Consider the following 18,520-nt stretch of genomic DNA (forward strand, 5'->3'; position numbering starts at 1 on the left):
TTCAGGTCCTTTTCTCTCCATGAAGCTGAAACACAATCAGATCAATCAGACTGATTGTTGTTATTGATTAAGTATTCTGTTGAAGCGACAAATCTGAAATTAAATCTGAATATTAAATCGGTTTTTACTCACGAGTCATCGAGCTCCTCCACGAAGGCCGACGCAGACAAAAACAGCAGCACTGACCACAAATAAACAAACAAACAAACAAACAAACAAACAAACAAACAAACAAAGGGCCGGTGAAGCTCATCGTCTGCTTGCTCTGCTGCTGTGGAGCTTCAGGCAGCGTCACATGGTCTTCATCAGCAGCTGAGCACGTGTGGAGCTGCAGAGGAGGACCATGAGCTGCCGCTGAAAGCTCCGGGAGCAGCAGCTCTCTGACCACGGGACAGATACAGTTGAGAGGAGCACCGGAGGTCTCAACAGTCCACTGAACCAAAAGGATCAGAGCTGTGACTGGCTGATGGATCTCAGACAAGCACGTCAGTTTGATGAGGTTTAATAAGCAACAGGAGGCGGCAGACTGAAGCCTAACGCAGCAGATCTGAAGTCAGCAGGACAACATAGACTCTGTTAGAATCTGAAGGACCTGCTGAGAACTTCAGATGAGCTGAAAGCAGCAGAGCAGATGAACAGACGAAGCGATTGTCTCCTCTGTGCTCTGAAGTTAAACCGTCCACACCTGAAACTCTGCAGCTTCTCGACTTCAATCCCAGCATCGTCTGTAAAGTGAGCTGGGTGGACGTACCTGTGAGCAGCGCCGTGGTTCTTCTGTCCGACATGTTGACTGCAGCCGGATTAACTACGGAGCTAATCGGAGTTCACAAAGAACACACGGCTAATCTGGCGGATTAACTCTTTCAATCCACTGAAACTTTATTCACAGCTGCTTTCCATGAACAACAGAACGTATGGCTGAGATTAAAGCTGAACGTGATCAGCAGGGGGCAGCAAAACACAGGAGTGATGGCGGGAAAGAAGGAGCTGTTTGTTCAGCATCAGCAACAGCACGGGGAACGCCGATCAATACGTCTGAACAGGTATTGATCAGTCGGACTCACTGATCTGGAGCAAACACACCCGAGATTCTCAGAACTCGTTCACAAGTAAAAAACATCAGAGGTTCTATTATTGACATCCACGCGAGCTGAAAGCTTGTCAACGAATCAGAAACAGCTGTCAATAGATCCATCTGTATTTAATCCAAATTGAAAAAAGTTTACCTTAAACAGAAGGGGAAAATGAAGTTTAGGTTGAACCGTACAAACAAAAATCAATCAATCAATCCTCATCTTTGCTTCATATATCAGCTGCTTGGTGCCAATAATCAATCAATAACACTAAAGTGGATCTGATCTAAAGCTTAGTGTTCAGGATCAGCAGCGTTGCCAAGACGACAGTAAGCAGAGCAGTAATGTCATCATCAGTCAGGCTCCGCCCCCTGACGTCATGTGTTCTCTCCGTCCAATCGAACTCTTGAATGGATCAGAAACTGGTTTTGCTCAAAACCTTCTTTCTGCCTTTCACCGTGGTCGGGGGCGGAGCCATGTGAGCAGCAGGTGTCAGAAAGGGAGCAGCACAGCTTTCACCTCTGTCACGGCGCCCCCATCAGGCAGGTCGCCGCTGGTCATTCCCCTCGGCTGGGAGGAAGGGGCGGAGCTTGTCGGGTCAGCTGTGACCTCGGCGGACGCCTGCCGGTTGAAGGCGGCCGATCCTGCACTGGACCCGTCAGCTTCGCTCTCCGTCCAGCAGGAGTCGCTGTCGGACACCGAGGACAGCCGGCTCCTCCCCCATCGGCCGTCGGTCCGGGCGGCGCCAAGACGGACTCCTGGCGAGCTGGTGAGCGTCGTACGGCGAGATGAAGCAACGCTGGAGCTGAGGGAGGAGCGCAGGTCCTTCTCTTGCAGCCGCAGCACGACGCGCAGCAGTGGCACGTAGCGGCCGATGGCGGCGCGGTACTTTGGGTGTGTGATGGCGTAGATGATGGGGTTGTGGATGGCGGAGGCCTTGGCGATCACGGCAGGTACTGAATTCATGTACGGAGTCAGCAGGTGGGCGTAGCCGGCGGTGGCGGTCAGAGCGACGGCAGAATATGGCGACCAGGACACGATGAACAGCAGAATCACTCCCAGAGCAACTTTCGCCAACCGCCACTCGCTGCGCAGGCGCTCGTACGCCTTGCTGGTCTCTCCGCTGCTCAGCTGCGCCACCTCTCGGCCCGCTTGCCGCACCGCCCGGAAGATGGTGAAGTAGCAGCCGGCGATGAGAGCGAGCGGCACGAAGAAGACAAAGACGAATAGCAGGATGGTGTAGGTGCGCACGGCGGCCGTGAAGCTCATGTAGTCCCAGCTGCAGGACGTCTGCAGGCCTTCGGGTACGTAGGCGCTCCATCCGAAGAACGGCGGCAGACTCCAGCCCAGCGAGTACAGCCACACCCCCGCCACTACCGCCAGCACTCGCTGCCGACTCACCCCGCCCAGCAGTGCCAGGGGGCGTGTGATGGCGAGGCAGCGGTCCACCGCGATGGCCGTCAGCGTCATCATGGAGGTGATGCCAAACAGAGCGCCACAGAAGGCGTACAGCTCGCAAGCCAGCTCGCCAAACACCCAGCGGCGGTGCAGGCTCGCCACAAAGAAAACCGGAGACTGTGTCAGAGACATCAGGAAGTCGGCAGCCGCCAAGTTAACCACCAGCAGGTTGCTAGGCGACCGCAGTGTCCGACTGCAACAGAACACGTAGATGACCAGAGCATTTCCCAGCATGCCCGTCACCCCCACCAACAGGATGACAGAGCCGATGATGTAGTGGGCGTGGTCAGGGACGTCCACAGTTGGGAACAGGTGAGGCTGCAGGTAGGTGCTGTGTGTGGGGGCGTGGCCAAGCAGGTGGAGCAGCTTAGATGTCCTGATGTGGTGATGGTGAGCGCTGCAGTTTCCTCCCAGAGAGCAGAGAGACGGCGTCCTACTGGCGTGGATGTGACTCATCGCTGTCGGCTGGTTGTCGGTTGTCGCTCTGCGGCCGCTCCAGCCGGCTGCAGCTCTTTATGTCGGCCTGATCGATGGATGACGGAGGACTATTGAGTGATGATCCATTAACTCTCTGCATTCACAGAGTTAATCAACATGTGCACCAGATGTGACCTGGTTGTTGCAGGTTAATGAGCTTTTAGCTCAGACTTTAGAGAAAATGAGGTCAGATGTGATTGAAAAGGTCACAGTTTCCTCTCTGAGTCCTAAAAAAGCTGAAATAACATCATCAGGCCGAACACTGAGAAAAACAGTTTTATTTCTCAGGCTCGTGTTCTTCAGTCTGTCTGCTCTGATTGTACGGAGACTTCAGACCACGAGGAGGTGCACACAATCCAGATGTTCACAGCTGTCACTGAAACTGGAGCAACAAGTTCAAATGTGAAACCAGTGAACACACATTAAATTCTTATCACTGTTTAATATGTACTTTTATATTCCACGTTTCCATCAGTTTTCTCTAAGATTAGAACCACAGAACAGAAGTAAAGATTCACCAACAAATATACAGATAATTAAAGACTATTGGATAGACGTTTGGTGGGGGACAGATGTGTGACAGATACTAGACAGCTGTGGGACATGTGGACAAATGTGGAGCAGCAGAGACTGACTTGGTCACACAGGGACCACTTTATTCCCCACAATGCACCAGAAGTCCATCAGCCCAAAGAGCTTCCATCCTCTGATCAATCGATCGATCTATGGGGGAGGTGAGAGTGTCACCGTGACGACAGTCCTCGACATTGTCAGTCCAGGATGTCCGTCTCCTGCGTCCAGGTGAGAAGCAGGTGATGCATCAGGGGGGCGGGGCCACGTCGAAGCCCCGCCTCTTCGCCAAGCCCCGCCTCTTCATCAGGCGGCCCATCCTCCCTGTGAAACCACGGAGAAGGTGAGGAGAGACGGAGGGACGGCAGAGCTGCAGACAGACGGCAGCACCGACGCTCGCTCTGAGACACAACACAGCAAACAAACAAACAAATGCTTACTGCTGGTTAAGCAAAGCAGTCAACAAAAATGGTAAACAAATCACAACAACAAAACAAACATGCCCAGTAAACAACACACTACAACACCTGCACAGTAAATTACACAGCAAAGACACAAACAAATGTTTACTGCCTAGTAGACAACAATGTAAACAAATGATGCAGTAAACAACTGATAAACTCCACAGTATACAAACAAATATTTACTGCTCAGTAGACAACAACAAACTAAACCTCAAGCAAACATTTACTGTCGTGTAAACAAGATGGTAACAACAAAACACAGAAATCAACAGATACTGACACAAAACTAAGAAACAAACAAATGTTTACTGCCTGGTAAACAAAGACAGCAACAACACCAAACATTAAACAGGTCATGAAAAGACTCACTGATTTTAGTATTGTTGCTGTTTTTTCTGTTGAATAACCAATAAACTGATCCGTCCTTTCAGAGGAGGATTCTGGTGAATTTTCCTGCCTTCAGGTCACTGCTGAACGTACCTGAGCAGACCTGAGCGTACCTGAGCAGACCTGAGCGTACCTGAGCGTACTTGAGCAGACCTGAGCAGACTTGAGCAGACCTGAACGTACCTGAGCAGACCTGAGCGTACCTGAACGTACCTGAGCAGACCTGAGCAGACCTGAGCAGACCTGAACGTACCTGAGCAGACCTGAGCGTACCTGAGCGTACTTGAGCAGACCTGAACGTACCTGAGCAGACCTGANTCAGGTGTGTGTGTGTGTGTGTGTGTGTGTGTGTGCTACCTGTATGAGTCCTCAGGTGTTGCAGCAGTGAGGCCTTCAGTCGGCTGCTGTAGGTGCAGTGAGGACAGGTGAAGGGTTTCTCTCCTCCGTGGATGCCCAGGTGACGTCTCAGCGTGAGCTTAGAGGAGAACTTTCTGCAGAGAAGAAACATTGCAGCTGAATCAACCAATCACAGCCCGGCACCAGGCAACACACCTGCCAATATGACTTTCAGGTGCTCTGTTTCCTCTGCCAGGTCGGACCTGTCCTCTCCAGTGATTGGTCAGTTTATAAAGGTGCCCTGAAGCACTCCACCTGCTGGCGCAGTGAGGGATGGTGGGTGATGTAGTTACCTGTGACAGAGCGAGCAGGTGAAGCCCGTCTGATCGGACGTCTCCTTTCCTTCGCTCCTCTTTCTTCTGGTTTTCCTCTTGGTCTCTGTGACGCTCTGCAGCGAACCTTTCTGAGGTCTACTGGACAAATGAGTAAAGTATTAATAATTAGTAATTAGGAAAGTATTGCACTTGTTTTCTGTAGATTTCTTTAATAATATTTGGGGATTTTTGGATATTCTGCTGCGTTTTAAAAACCTTTTCAGCGTATTTAGAGTTTTTCGCTCTTCATTCATCATACCTGTGTGTAAACACTGCGTGCCGTATGTTGTGAGTATTTCTGTGATATACTTTGTGAGAACATTCGAAGATACTTGGATCATATTCAAAGATTCCTTCTGATAATATTTTTTACTTGGCTAAGGTTCATTTGTATTTTTCTACCTGTCGAGCTGCTCCGCCTCCTTCCCTTTAGCTCGTCCAATCAGCTGTCCCCTCCATTCATCTGCAAGCCAATCATCGCCACTGTTAGTGGAACTATGGAGTACTGATGACGATGAGGTGTGGTTGCTGCTGACCTGAGTATCTGCTGGGTTTGTGTGTCTGAGCGTTTTGTGATGAGGTGTTCCTGAACGTCCTCCGACAGACCGCCGCCCTTTTCTTCTTCTTCCTCTTCCTGTCTCCCTGATCCTCCCTCCTCCTCCTGCAGAGGCTCCAGTGAGGCCGAAGCTCCTCCCAGCTGTCGGCCATCCGCCGGCAGCAGACACAGCTGAAGCCGCCGCCGGCGCGATGAGACCTGACGTGGACGTCCAGCAGCCGGCGGGACGGCAGCGTCAGCGGACACAGCAGACATGGCAGCCGGCGGCGGCCAGAAGGCGGAGTCGGCGTCCGGCCGCCGTCTGTCAGCGGGGGAGGGTCCGCAGGGGGAGGAACGGGTGAGGACGTGGAGGGAGGAGGGGGGAGAGGTTTGGCTGCTGATATTCGACAGAGTCCTAAAGTCATGAGGTGAGCAGACTGCGCCATCTGCTCCTGGGTGGCGGGGGGGTCGATGGGACAGGACAGATCCACTGAGCCCCTCTTCAGAGGGAAGATGGACGACTCCTCCTCAAACAGAGTGCTGACCTGCAGACAGACAGAAGGACGGACAGGCCTCAGAAAACACAGCACAACCAGGATCCAGAGCGAACAGCAGGAATTTAAAGACACAGACGGAAGGGTTTTACGAGTATGATATTCACACAGTGTTCTGCTCCAAACAACAAAACCTTTAATCAGCCAGAAACCGTAAAAACAGCCAGAATCATCAGATATTCAGCACTCAGCTGCTCCATAAACTACCCATCTGTGACGTCAAACAAATCATGTTTAACAAATTCAAGCTTAAAATTGTGAAATTTGTGAAAGGTGCTGCAGGTTAGGGCTGGGCCACATCATCGCGTGCACGGTAACACCGGTGTAATGTCAGGGTTGTTGTAAAATTTAAATATCGTGATAAAAGTTGAGTGAAACGCGCAGTGCCGTTGTTTTGGTCCGGTCTAACGCACATGGAGCAGGAAGCATGGCGGCCGACACAGCAGGGCTGGACCCAGACACTGGAATATTCAGTCGCTGTGGTGGTGTCTGCGTAGCAATTTTGAGATCCGAATGTTTGCCCACCACCCGCCGCTACCCTTCCCCCCCGCCCCACAGCTGCTCGCGTCAATTATATCATTATCATGTCCTCATTCAGATGGTGATAACTATTTTTGACCATATCACCCTGCCCCACTGCAGATAAAGAACCAGATCTTCTGAGGATGTGTTTTCGATTTAGTTGAAGGGAATGACTAATTATCAGATATCAAAGGCTGCAGTACAGACACATGACTCAGCAGGTTTGAGTTCAGACTGTGAATCAGCAGTTTTATAGATTCCTGCGTCTTCAGTCACACGTTTAATCCGGAGGATGATGATGTGTGTGTGTGTGTGTGTGTGTCAGGTGTGTCACCTCACAGGTGTGTGCAACCTGCAGCCCCCCCTCGGTGCTGATGTCACAGGTGGGCGGGCTCATGTTGTCCAGCATGTTGTAGAGCAGGAAGTCCTCGTCCTCGTCGCTCTGCTTTGACTCTTCGTTCAGGTCCAGCTGATAAGGCGACGCCCCCCGCTGCAGCCCCACCTCCTCTCTGCCCCCAGCCCCGCCCCCTTCACCACTGCCCCCCAGGTAGGTGAGGGCAGGGGGGCGGTGCCTGAGCAGCAGGTGGCTGCTGATGGAGGCCTTCAGGCCACAGGTGAACTGACAGAGTTTGCAGCGATAAAGCTCCACCAGGAAGGACTCAACCAGCCCCCCCGCGGCCCCCAGCAGCCCCTCCACCTCCCCACAGTACAGACTGGAGCTCACAGCTCCGCCCACCACCTGCAGGGTCACAGGGCTGATGTCATGGTACCGCTGCTTCACCCACGACATCACTGGCTGCTGATTGGACAGTCTCTTCTCCAGGTAGATGCTGACCTTTGACCCCTGCAGGTGTTTCAATCTGTGCACGAAATACGAACGTTCAGGTTAGAGTAAATATTCCGACCTGCAGTGACCTGAGACTCCATCTGTGAAAGAGTCCCCACAGGAATGTACGTCTGTGTTCGTGTGATGCTTTGTTTACGGAGTGGTTTAGGAAATATCCTGGTTTGGGCTAAAATATGACCGCCTCACTACATGCTCTGTGTTGCCATGGGGACGAGTCCCTCAACAACTAAAGTCTGATTGATTGGCTGAAAAAAACAAACGTATCGGTAATATGACAGAAACAAACATGATTTTTATCTTTGTATATCTTTGAAGATGTGTTTCTTTTGTTCTCATTCTGTGTCTCGTCTCGTCTCTGAGCTCATTCCTGGTCGTTTTGTGGTCATTACTTCCTGATAACTGTAACGGACCCTGACATGGATCCAGACGACCAGGATCTAACAGCAGCTCAGACAGGTGAGGCTTCAGGTAAATGATCAGCTGCAGGCGAGTCGGTAAAGTTTGATCATCATCTCACTGCTGAGGAGATCAGAAGCAAGCTGCTGCTGGTTTATTGTTCTGTGTTTACATCACTGAGAAAGGTTTCATAATCAAGAACATTGTGAAAACATGGAGTTCACAGTCCGATACCTGTACAGCACACAAATGATTTTCAAATATTTTAATTTAAAAAGATGTGTTAGATATGAGCCCTTACAATAAACTATTTCATTTAAACATGTGTAAAACATCCCAGACCTGAACGTTTCTTCTACATACAAAAGTAAAGCGTTTTCACCCACTGAGCATTGTATTCAGTATCTTTTCACTATTAACCAATTGATATTTATTGATATGTATTTATTTAACTGACATTTATTTATTGCAGCTTGGCTGTTTGCATATCCTCTCTGTTGTATTTTTTTGTGACAAAAGCAACAAATATAGTAGAAATATGTGTTTATTCACATTTATTAACCGTTACAACCACTTACACTCTTAAGAAATAGCTTTTTATAAATAAACGCTAAAATACTTGAAGAACTTTTACGTATAAAATATATCATGATGCTTTTAAAAAATTTGGAAATATTTTTCTACCAAATATCCAGAAAACATCGTCAACACGTGATCAGGTTAGCATGCAGAGCTAACAGAGCTAAGGGCTCCTCACTGCGGCGCCTACTGAACTTTCACACGTTTCAAATCAACAAAAACTACAGAAACTAACTCAGGTGAGCATGCTAGCACCGAGCTAACATCGAGCTAACATGCTAACAAGCAGCTCACGGTTTGTGAAGCTGCCGGGAAGCTAACGGTGTTAGCAAGTTAGCCAGCAGCTAACCAGCATGAGCAGCTGCAGCGTCGTGTTTCAATGAACCGCTTCAATACATCCGTTTACAGGCGAAACAACAAAGTTCTTCACTGAAACTCACCTGCAGCTGTTTGTTTACATCCACCATCTCTGGCGCTTCTTCTTCTTCTTCTTCTGCTGCTGCTGCTGCTGCTTCGGTCGGACGGTCGCTGTAGCGCCCCCTGAAGGAGCGTGTAAACAGTTGAAAAACACATTTGAGGACTGCTGTCGGCTGTTCGTGACAAATAAAAGCTTCTTGTTCTTGAAAGCGTCTTAACTCAGTAATAAACTCAACTCCAATCAGGTTGTAACGTCCTGTAACCCCACAGCAAACCCAGCAGAGCCCCTTAAAGCCACTAATGAATAAAATAAAAGCCCCTTTTAGGTGCAGCGGTCACCATGGTAACCACCAGGTCACGTCAGGTCTGCCCTTTTTTGGCAGGAAGCGTGTGTGACGTCATCGAAACAGAGCTCAGCCACATTGCGTGCCAGCCTGTTCCCTCTGAGCAGCGTTGCATGACAAGCTGCAACCACACACACACACACACACACACACACACACACACACACACANCCTACATCTACCCTCCAACCCTACATCTACCCTCTAACCCTACATCTACCCTCCAACCCTACATCTACCCTCCAACCCTACATCTACCCTCTAACCCTACATCTACCCTCCAACCCTACATCTACCCTCTAACCCTACATCTACCCTCCAACCCTACATCTACCCTCCAACCCTACATCTACCCTCTAACTCTACATCTACCCTCTGACTCTACATTTCCTGTTTCTGCTGATAAATGGCTGGTTGGTGTCACAGTGGATGTTTGAACCTGATTCTTACCACAAGAGACAATGAAACAGCTGCTACAGCAGAACCAACAATGTTCAAACAAGTTGACCAACAAAATGTGTACAAATGAAGAAGAAACAGGAGAGTAGACACGGAAAAGAAACTGACCCGACAAAGTCCTTGGACTCTGGAAGACACTGAGCTCCTGGATCTCCTCCATCTCCTCCATCAAGGTCTGGCCCTCCTCTTGTCTGAACATCTGGACCTCCTGCTGTCCGAATATCTGGACCTCCTCTTGTCTGAACATCTGGACCTCCTGCTGTCCGAACATCTGGACCTCCTTCTGTCTGAACGTCTGGACCTCCTCCTTTCTGAAGGGCAGATCTACAGCAGGTGGCTCCATAACCAGCATCTCCTCTTCACGCTGATGAAACAAAGATGGCCCGCAGCAGTCCAGCTGCTGTTTTGTGCTGAGGACCTGGTGTGGCCTCCTCAGACGAAGGAGTCAGACCGAAGCTCTGAGCCGGGCTGAAGTTGCTGCAGACCCTGCTGGATGTAGGTCAGGTCGGGTTTAGAGCTGAGACCCTGACCGTCGGATAAGCTGTGAGCTGCTCTCTGATCTCACCTTTCTGTTCAAACATCCACAGCATTTCATGTTTGATCTCAAGCTGCTTCCAGATGAAAACAGACAAAACTGAAGAATGATTAATTTAAATGAGTTTCGTGGATGGTGGTTTGGTTAGAAGACACTCATCAGTAAAGATCCAACATGTTTAACTCTGGACTGAAGGAAAGTAATCATCAGGTTTCTTCTGCTCCACTGTCTCTGATTTGTTGAAACTTAATAATCACAACATCTCAGCAACTGTTAAAGACAAATCCTGAAATGTGAACTGTTATTTCTCATCATGTCACTGATCCAGAATCTGTTGTTTTTTCATATTTCAACTCACCTATAATCACAGACCACAGAGCTAGTGGTCCGATATCACAGATTCTGAGTCTACACCGGTTTATTGTTTTTCAGGTCAGTGCAGGCTTGATGCAAACCTGAAAAACTGTTATTTTCCTTTTGGTTTTTAAGAGTAAATTCAGCTTAATAACATAACATGACCATGAGGAGAGAGAACTCAGAAAAGCTTTCTGTGCCGCACAACACAGTAAGAATGAAACGAATCCCAATTAAGAAGCATTTCTTTGATTTTTTTATACCAAAAAACAGAACAAAACCTGGAACCACCATGTTCCAGATGTTAAACCCTGGAGCTCATGTCATCTCCTTGTCCTGCAGATGTTGAACTATCTCCATGTTCCAGACTTTTCTTCTCTGTTCATCAGCTGTAGAAAGATGTTCCATCATCAGATGTAGAAAGATGTTCCNACAGATGGACAGGTGAACAGAGTAAAAGTCTCACCTGCTGTAGGTGTCTCTGTGCTCTGCAGCCACTTTCTCCACCAGACTCTTATACCTGAACAGGTGACAAATGACATCAGACTCTTATACCTGAGGTGTCAACCAACATGACAAATAAATGACTGAATGAATGAATGAATGACCTGATAAATGAATGGATAAATGACATGATGAATGAATGAATGATGGCAGATGATGAATGGATGAGGGACGGATGCGTGTTACCTCAGACTTTGATCACACAGGCGCTTCTCTTCCACCAACGCCAACAGCACCAGTTTACCTGCAGGAAAGAGGCGGAGTCACATCACCTGAACCAGTCAGCAGCCTTAGAGTCAAAGGGACACGAGTGGATTTTCATTTAGGTCCAGTTCGACTCGGTTCCCCTTCCTCAGACTGAACAAAGTCTCTCATTTCCTTTTGTCTCACCTGGAGCTTGACTGGGTTAGAATGTGTCTGTTAATGTTTCAGCTCCTGCTTCTGGTTCTGGTTCAGACTGTTTGGTTCGGTCAGTTGGACACTAATCTGTAAATTGTCTCTGTTTGTGAAATGGAAGCTCAGATATTGAGGATAAAGTATTTTCACAGGTGTGGCCCAGTCAGAGCAGTTTACCTGTGTGCGGTGACATCACATCGTGCTCAGGTGTGCTGCTGTTACCTGACTCTCCCATCGCATACAGGGTGTAGCTGTCGATCTGACAGAAGTTTGGGAATCGTTCTCTGTTGATCCACAACTTCAGGTCACCATCATGTTCCTCTGAAACAACAGAACCCACGTTAGTGCACCTGAACCAGTCAGTGACGAGTCTGAGGTGATGACATACAGGTAACACCTCTGTTACATCAGCACATGCTCAGTTTCAAAGACAAACTGAGCCGCACATGTCCTCGTCTCAGGAGAGTTACCTGCTGTGAGCAGCGGCGCCCCCTGCTGCCAGCATGCCATGTGCACAGTGTGTTTCCACGGAAACCAGCCCCTCATTAACACACAGTCTGATTCATGCACTTCGAAAATGCCAGTTTAATGTCTCACCGCTGTACGTGAAGTAGGTCCCATCTTTAAAAACCACCACAGCCGGCAGAGACGCCAAAGACACCGCCTGAAAAACACAAACTACAGCCTGAAAAACACAAACTACAGCCTGAAAAACACAAACTACAGCCTGAAAAACACAAACTACAGTCGGTTCTGTTGGGCTCTGCAGTGTCAGACCTTGGGTAGAACGTCTCTGGTGGCAGAGAAGAAGTAAGTTCCAACGATCAGAGTCTCTGCAGCTGATGTGTAGTTTGCCTGAAAACACGCCACAGGTTAGTGTGTGCGTACGTGCATGCGTGTGTATATGTGTGTGTGTGTGTTTACCTTCAGTTGTGACGTGGCGCCCACGTAAACAAACATGACGTCATGGCGACTCATGGCGTGCTGGAAGAGCTGCAGACTGCTCAGAGATCGAACCAGCGGCCTGAACAAACAAACGCTGATGTCATTGTGACATCACCATGACATCACTGTGATGTTCTGGCCGTGTTTTTGCTTTGTTTTTGTCAGAGGTCTGGACTCACCCCGCCACTCGATTAGTAAAGTCCATGATTCCATCTTTGGTTCTTGGTCCTAAATAATGATATTTCACATCTTTCTTCAACCTGGAAACCAAAAACAACAGTTAAAACATCTGTACANCCTAACCAGCAGACACCACAGCTGTTGAATAGTTTAGATGTTTGCATTCCAGACCAGAAGGATCTTCAGGGCCCTTAGAGACCTACAGGTAACTGTTTACTGGCTCCCGTGTCACCAGGTGTGTGGCTAAAAACCTTAAAACCCCACGGACCTGTCTGGATCCATCCCGTCTGCTGGACTCAGCTCCGGGGCTGGAACGCCTCCAGTCCACTAACCCAGCTGCTACCACCTCGACTGGACCTGCCGCTCAAGGTTCCCCAGAGGCTCTTGGAGACAGACCTGAGAGAGTCCTGCTGAAGGAAGACCTCGCACCTCCCAGTGCCGTGGAGGTCAAACGCTCCTGCTTCCTGGAAGATTCTCCATCCGAGAGGGTCGACGCGTCTCATCTGTTCCTGCCTCCATCGCATCAAGACCAGGGTCCACTCAGAGTCAGCTGCCGCGGTCCAGAGGGTTCTCTCTCAGCTGGGTCTCCAGACTCCTTCTTCAGCTCCTCCACGACGCTCCAGCCCACCTCAGCATGGACTTTAGTGTTTGTGATGTCATGTTTGGAGGCAGGTTCTGTTGTGGTTCCTGGGTTTTGGTTCTGGGTTCGTCTTTTGTTCCTGTGTGTTTATTTCACTCGTCTGTGTGGAGCTTTCATGTCCCTTTTCAGTCCCCTCTGGGTTTTTTCTGAAATTGCCTTTCCTCGTGTGTCGCTTGCGTTTTCACTTCTGTTCTTGTTCCTCTTCTCCCCCGTTTTCATATCCAGATCCTAGTTACTCTCCTGGCTACATCTCGTCCTCCACCAGTCTGTCCTGTTTCGTCTTTCAGCATCTCTGCCTGGTCGAGGCTCCAGTTCTCCGACATGTTCCAGCCTCTCTGGCCCTGTGTGTTCACCACGCTTGTGTTTTGTCTGCTAGCTCCCGTCTCCGTAACCATGCGAAGTGTTTCTTAGATGAAAGTTTATTTTTTACTTTCACCAACCCTCTTATGGTGTCTGTGCATTGGTCCTTCCCTGCTAACCCTGGAACAGAACTCCTTTAATCCTACAGCACATTTCATAAATCATTTCATCCCATAATAAACTCAACAAAGGTCCTTTAATCTCACAGTAAACATAAAAAAAAGTTTTTTAATCTCTCAGCAAATGTAATAAAAGTTTCTTTCTCAGTCTTGTCTCAGACTCAGGAGCTTTGTGGTGTCATGTCTCTGCAGCTGCGTCTGATCGTTTGTGTAACTTCTGCTTTGACGCGTCACTTTGTGGTTTAACGGAAAGAAGGTAATAAAAGCAGCAAACTGAGAGTCGCTGCACAGACGAAGAGACGCCTGATGGTGAGTCCACACTGCTGTCTGTCTGTCTGTCTGTCTGTCTGTTCTTTATTTATAACTGACACAGACGAGCTGCAGAATTTAACTCTGATTTCTAAACAACATTTTAAAATAAAGTTTCTGAAGTTTTCATTTACACACAACCAGTAAAGGTCCCAGTGTGGGCCTGTGGTGTGTACGGTCTGCTGCTGTCAATTGATTTATTTTTTATTTTATTTTATTGTTTACTTGATGTGGACATCACAGTTACATTGGACAAACCGGATGCACTGATGGAGTGTTTTAGCACATGTGCTAATTTGCTAATTCGTTGGTCACCCGATGACTCCACAGAAACCTGCTGCACTTTCATCGCTGCTTCTACAAACGAATCGCCGTAAAGCCATCGAGCGGTGGAGCGTAACTCGGCCACCGACGGCTGGGTCGGTCCACCTCACGTTCTGTTCAGAATTTACTATTTTGTTATTTGGGGCCCAAACTAAGTTCTGTGAAATATTTTGGCTCGGTTTGGGGAGTTTTTGTATTTCCACCTTTAAACGCTGTGAAGCCGTGTTCGTCACCTGCTGCCATCTTCCAGGTATGAAGGCTAAAACTCCTGTGACACAAAAAACCACAGAATTTATGAACCCAAAGACAAGTTTAAAATTTGACGGGAAAGAAAAGTAACTGTAATACACTTTTTAAAATAATTTTTTAATGTGGTTACACTTTGAATGGTGTCCTGAGATGATGTGTGACTTTAATATTCAATCTGTGGTGAACTTAGTATTATTACTACATCCTTCATTAAATGTGTTTTTGCTGTGATGAGCAGAAAGTAAAAGTACTAAACCCACAGAGTACTGCGGTCGGACTTCACAAATGTGAGACACCGGACCGAACTTCACACCTGGAGCTGATTTACTGACTTCGTTAAATGCATCAACAAACTAATCGATAATCAATGATGATAAACAAGTACCCTCAGAACTGCAGTACTGATTGAGCTGTGTTGTACTTTGCTAGTGTGATAAATATACTTTACGTTCTAGTACAGTAACACGAGAAGTGCGGCTTTTAATGCAACAAAAACAAAGTGCAGGAAGGTGATGCAACACAGCGACACGAGTCCGACCAGCAGCACGAAGCCAAACATGTGAGATGAAGGAGGAGGAGTCACTTCAGCAGAGTTCCTCCTTCTCCTCACACTTCACTCATCTGTTGTTCACACCAAACACAAAGTTCTGTAAAAATATTCTGGCTGGTGTTGACCCCCAGAAAGCTCCTGAAAGTGTGTGAACATGGATGGATCCATATTTTGGACACGAGGACATTTATTACAATCACCTTCAAATCCTGTTCACCAAACATGAAGCAGCCTGTAGCTCTAAACCACCATCTAGAACCTGTGAACTCCAGGTTCTGGTTCCTACCAATGACCCACATCAACATTTAGTCTAAACATGTAAAAAACCAGAACCTGGTCCAACTTCACCACATCAGGTTCTGCTGATGTTAGAACCTCAACAGTTTGTGAAACATGGATCCATCCATAGACAGACACTGACTGGACACAATTATTTAGTTCAATTCCATTTTATTTATTTAGTGCACATTCACAGCGTAGCAGCGTATCTGGGTCCTTACAAGAGAGACAGTCGGCAGCGGCGCCATACAACACCAGTTTTTTCAGTCACCAATAATTCAAAATGTGTCCTCTGCTGGATCCATTCAGTCCTCTGAAACCTGTTCTGAGTCCTCCACAAAATTCATGGTGTTGGAGTTTTATTTCTGGAGATATTGAACCCTTAAAACGGCCTCACAGGAAAGACGTGTGTTGAAAGAGAGAACAGAAGAGTTCTCAGGTCTGAAAACATCTACACCTCTCGGCCCAAACGGTTTACAGAACTTAGTTTAAACAACAAGTAATTTACCTCTGAACAGAACGGAGGAGGAACATACAAGCCGACTTCTGTCTGAGTTACACAAACACAGAGGACGGACGGAGGCAGCGGTCTGATTCACACCTGCTGGTCTGAACTGGTTTATGTTTGTGTTTTTAAGATAACTGAACAACTTCATGGATGACATCATGACCTCCACAGACGACATCATAACTGCAATGACAACAGAGGTAACAAATAATGACAATAGATTATTTATCAGAAGAAGTGTGCCCGTATGTGTCCAGGTGTGCTCAGGTGTATCTTCTCTCCCTGTCAGGACCCTTCCTTCTTCAGCGCCTCCACCACTGAGGATGCTGAGTACGACTATCCCGACCTGATGTGCGACCGCTCGTCAGTGCGGGAGTTCAGGAGTCGCTACGAGCCACCGCTCTTCTGGATGATCGCCATCGTGGGTGGACTCGGGAACCTGGTTGTGGTTTGGATCTACCTGCACCTCCGGCGGCGGCTGAAGACGATGACAGACATGTACCTGCTGAACCTCGCGGTGGCCGATCTTCTGTTCCTGGTCACGCTGCCGCTGTGGGCGGCCGAGGCGTCACACAGCTGGATCTTCGGTACCGTCCTCTGCAAGCTGAACTCCGCCCTCTACAAGGTGAACCTGTTCAGCAGCATGCTGCTGCTCACCTGCATCAGCGTTGACCGCTACATCGTCATCGTGCAGACCACCAAGGCGCACAACTCCAAGGTGGAGCGCCTCCGCTGCAGCCGGCTGGTGTGTGCGGCGGTGTGGCTGCTGGCGCTGATGCTCACCACACCTGAGCTCGTGTTCGCCGCCCCGGCCAGGGTGGACTCGCAGGAGTACTGCCGGATGGTGTTCTCACCTGAGGTGGGGAACCGCACCAAAATCTTGGTGCTTTCGCTGCAGGTGAGCGTGGGCTTCTGCCTGCCCTTCATCGTCATGGCCTTCTGCTACAGCGTCATCGTCGCCACGCTGCTCAAGACCCGTAACTTCGAGAAGCACAAGGCCATGCGTGTCATCCTGGCCGTGGTGGTGGCGTTCGTCGTGTCGCAGCTGCCCTACAACGGCATGCTGGTGATGGAGGCCATGCAGGCCACCAACATGACCATTACGGACTGCGAGCAGGTGAAGGCCTTCGACAAGGCCGGCCAGGTGCTGAAGAGTCTGGCCTACGTGCACGCCTGCCTCAACCCCTTCCTCTACGTCTTTGTGGGCGTGCGCTTCCGCAAAGACGTGATGCAGCTGCTACGCTGCTGCCGGCCGCTGGCCATCAAGAGCCAGCCAAGCAAGAGCAGCCGGAGCCCGCTGAGCTCCACCAGAGCCTCGGTGATGTCGGACAGCGACACCTCGCAGGGCCTGTCGCTGTAGAGACGCAGCGCCTCCACTTCCTGCTTCACTCGGAAGAGTGAAGTTTCTCAAAATAAAGGCCAGATGGTAGAGCTGGGGCTGTTTTCAGAGCAACTTATACAGTTTTATACATTTTTGTTTTTTTCAGGTCAGCAGTCAACAAAACGTAACCATGAAGTCCTGGAACAGGAATTTATGTGAAGCTTATCTGACCGTTGATCAGGACACGGTTTCAGGTCTTTTCATGTATTCAGGATTCTTTGAGAATGTTTTTTCAAGATTTTTCCAGGACTCTCTCAGGACTTCAACTAGTTTTTCAAGACTTTCGCGGGACTTTTTCTGATTTCAGGACTTTTAGGGGACAAAGACTTTAACACTTTTCCAGAACTTCATAAAGATCTTTTCAGGATTTTTTCAGGACTTTTATGTTTAACTCTATGGAATCTTCCAGGACATTTTCCAGACTTTTCCAGGACTTGCCTGTACAGTGAATGTAAAGCTCTTTCCATGCACATGAAGTGTAATTTTTAGCTGCTGTAATTGGAGACTGATTGGTCATGTGACTTCTGTTTTGTCATGTTTACTGTGTTGCATCATCAGGTTTGAACAGGATCATATCAAACTGAGCCAAGACTGTGATCCACGCTTCATTTTGCTGTTTGCCTCCGTTCCTGTTACCACCTCCATCTGTGCTAACAGAGGCTAGCTCGTGCTAACACATGCTAACAGGACCTCAGTCTCCAGATGTTTTCTGATGCTGTGTATAGTTTTCTGGTCGTATATATGAACCTGTATCTGAGTGTCACGCTGACGTAAATGTAAATGTATTTGTGTGTTTAGTCACGAGGAATAAAGTGTGTAAACGTGATCACAGTGTGTTTGCGTGTTCACAGTGCCTTTGCGTGTGGGGCTAGAGGAAGTCGATCAAACACCGTCACACTTTCTTCACATCCTTCCTCGTCTCATCCTGTTTGTGTTTTCACTGAACTCTGTTACATCAGATCATCTGAAACCTGCAGAGCCACTTCTCAGCTCAGTTAGTACTGAGTACATACATCAGATTTATCAAAATGGCATCTGCAAAGGAATGAAGTATATGTTAATGTTCACCAAAACTGACGGCTGCTTCTTGTCTTT

General features: G+C 48.4%; 4 protein-coding genes and 1 long non-coding RNA gene across 7 annotated transcripts in view; 1 reads left to right on the plus strand and 4 right to left on the minus strand.

The window, feature by feature from the left end:
- LOC103372162 (uncharacterized) lies at nt 1–1,360 on the minus strand. The gene is made up of 3 exons (XR_520977.1): nt 752–1,360; nt 133–181; nt 1–25 (listed from the first exon to the last, which is right to left on the minus strand). It is a non-coding gene; the product is annotated as an uncharacterized LOC103372162 (long non-coding RNA).
- Nucleotides 1–13,230, minus strand: part of LOC103372172 (protein disulfide-isomerase TMX3-like) — a 19,406-nt gene extending 6,176 nt beyond the window's left edge. Inside the window, exons 1-8 of the mRNA XM_008301745.1 lie at nt 13,103–13,230; nt 12,706–12,786; nt 12,506–12,605; nt 12,359–12,436; nt 12,179–12,245; nt 11,804–11,902; nt 11,372–11,429; nt 11,148–11,201 (exon numbers count right to left, since the gene is read on the minus strand). Of these exons, the coding sequence (XP_008299967.1) occupies nt 11,148–11,201; nt 11,372–11,429; nt 11,804–11,902; nt 12,179–12,245; nt 12,359–12,436; nt 12,506–12,605; nt 12,706–12,786; nt 13,103–13,230 (665 nt within the window). The remainder of the gene's footprint in view (nt 1–11,147; nt 11,202–11,371; nt 11,430–11,803; nt 11,903–12,178; nt 12,246–12,358; nt 12,437–12,505; nt 12,606–12,705; nt 12,787–13,102) is intronic.
- On the minus strand, nt 1,566–2,987 carry opn4.1 (opsin 4.1). Its single transcript, XM_008301743.1, has one exon. The coding sequence runs from the start codon at nt 2,985–2,987 to the stop codon at nt 1,566–1,568; it is 1,422 nt and encodes a 473-aa protein (XP_008299965.1).
- Nucleotides 5,199–9,487, minus strand: LOC103372161 (uncharacterized). 3 transcript variants are annotated; one of them, XR_520976.1, is made up of 4 exons: nt 9,013–9,487; nt 7,085–7,610; nt 5,542–6,219; nt 5,199–5,235 (listed from the first exon to the last, which is right to left on the minus strand). XR_520976.1 is itself a non-coding variant. In XM_008301730.1 (4 exons), exons 2-4 carry the CDS (start codon nt 7,538–7,540, stop codon nt 5,538–5,540), a joined length of 1,065 nt encoding a protein of 354 aa, XP_008299952.1. In that variant the 5' UTR covers nt 7,541–7,610; nt 9,013–9,487; the 3' UTR covers nt 5,388–5,537. The 3 variants fall into 3 exon arrangements, 1 of the variants encoding a protein (XP_008299952.1); XR_520975.1 differs by having other exon boundaries at nt 5,205–5,238; XM_008301730.1 differs by lacking the exon at nt 5,199–5,235 and having other exon boundaries at nt 5,388–5,602; nt 5,676–6,219.
- Nucleotides 13,231–14,088: 858 nt separating the features above from the next.
- Nucleotides 14,089–18,251, plus strand: ccr9a (chemokine (C-C motif) receptor 9a). Its single transcript, XM_008301729.1, has 3 exons — nt 14,089–14,134; nt 16,175–16,244; nt 16,334–18,251. The coding sequence occupies exons 2-3, from the start codon at nt 16,191–16,193 to the stop codon at nt 17,402–17,404; spliced, it is 1,125 nt and encodes a 374-aa protein (XP_008299951.1). The 5' UTR covers nt 14,089–14,134; nt 16,175–16,190; the 3' UTR covers nt 17,405–18,251.
- Nucleotides 18,252–18,520: the final 269 nt, after the last annotated feature.

This window comes from Stegastes partitus, unplaced genomic scaffold, assembly GCF_000690725.1.
Source record: "Stegastes partitus isolate 25-593 unplaced genomic scaffold, Stegastes_partitus-1.0.2 Scaffold1705, whole genome shotgun sequence".
Taxonomy (NCBI): domain Eukaryota; kingdom Metazoa; phylum Chordata; class Actinopteri; family Pomacentridae; genus Stegastes; species Stegastes partitus.

What these genes read in the sequence shown, in the direction of transcription:
- opn4.1 (XM_008301743.1), bottom strand. Translation starts at nt 2,987, where the DNA reads ATGAGTCACATCCACGCCAGTAGGACGCCGTCTCTCTGCTCTCTGGGA.
- LOC103372161 (XM_008301730.1), bottom strand. Translation starts at nt 7,540, where the DNA reads ATGTCGTGGGTGAAGCAGCGGTACCATGACATCAGCCCTGTGACCCTG. An exon ending in AGGTTGCACACACCTGTGAG is followed by an intron (nt 6,220 to 7,084) that starts GTGACACACCTG and finishes GTCTGTCTGCAG; the next exon opens with GTCAGCACTCTGTTTGAGGA. An exon ending in CAAACCCAGCAGATACTCAG is followed by an intron (nt 5,603 to 5,675) that starts GTCAGCAGCAAC and finishes ATTGGCTTGCAG; the next exon opens with ATGAATGGAGGGGACAGCTG.
- ccr9a (XM_008301729.1), top strand. Translation starts at nt 16,191, where the DNA reads ATGGATGACATCATGACCTCCACAGACGACATCATAACTGCAATGACA. An exon ending in TAACTGCAATGACAACAGAG is followed by an intron (nt 16,245 to 16,333) that starts GTAACAAATAAT and finishes TCTCCCTGTCAG; the next exon opens with GACCCTTCCTTCTTCAGCGC.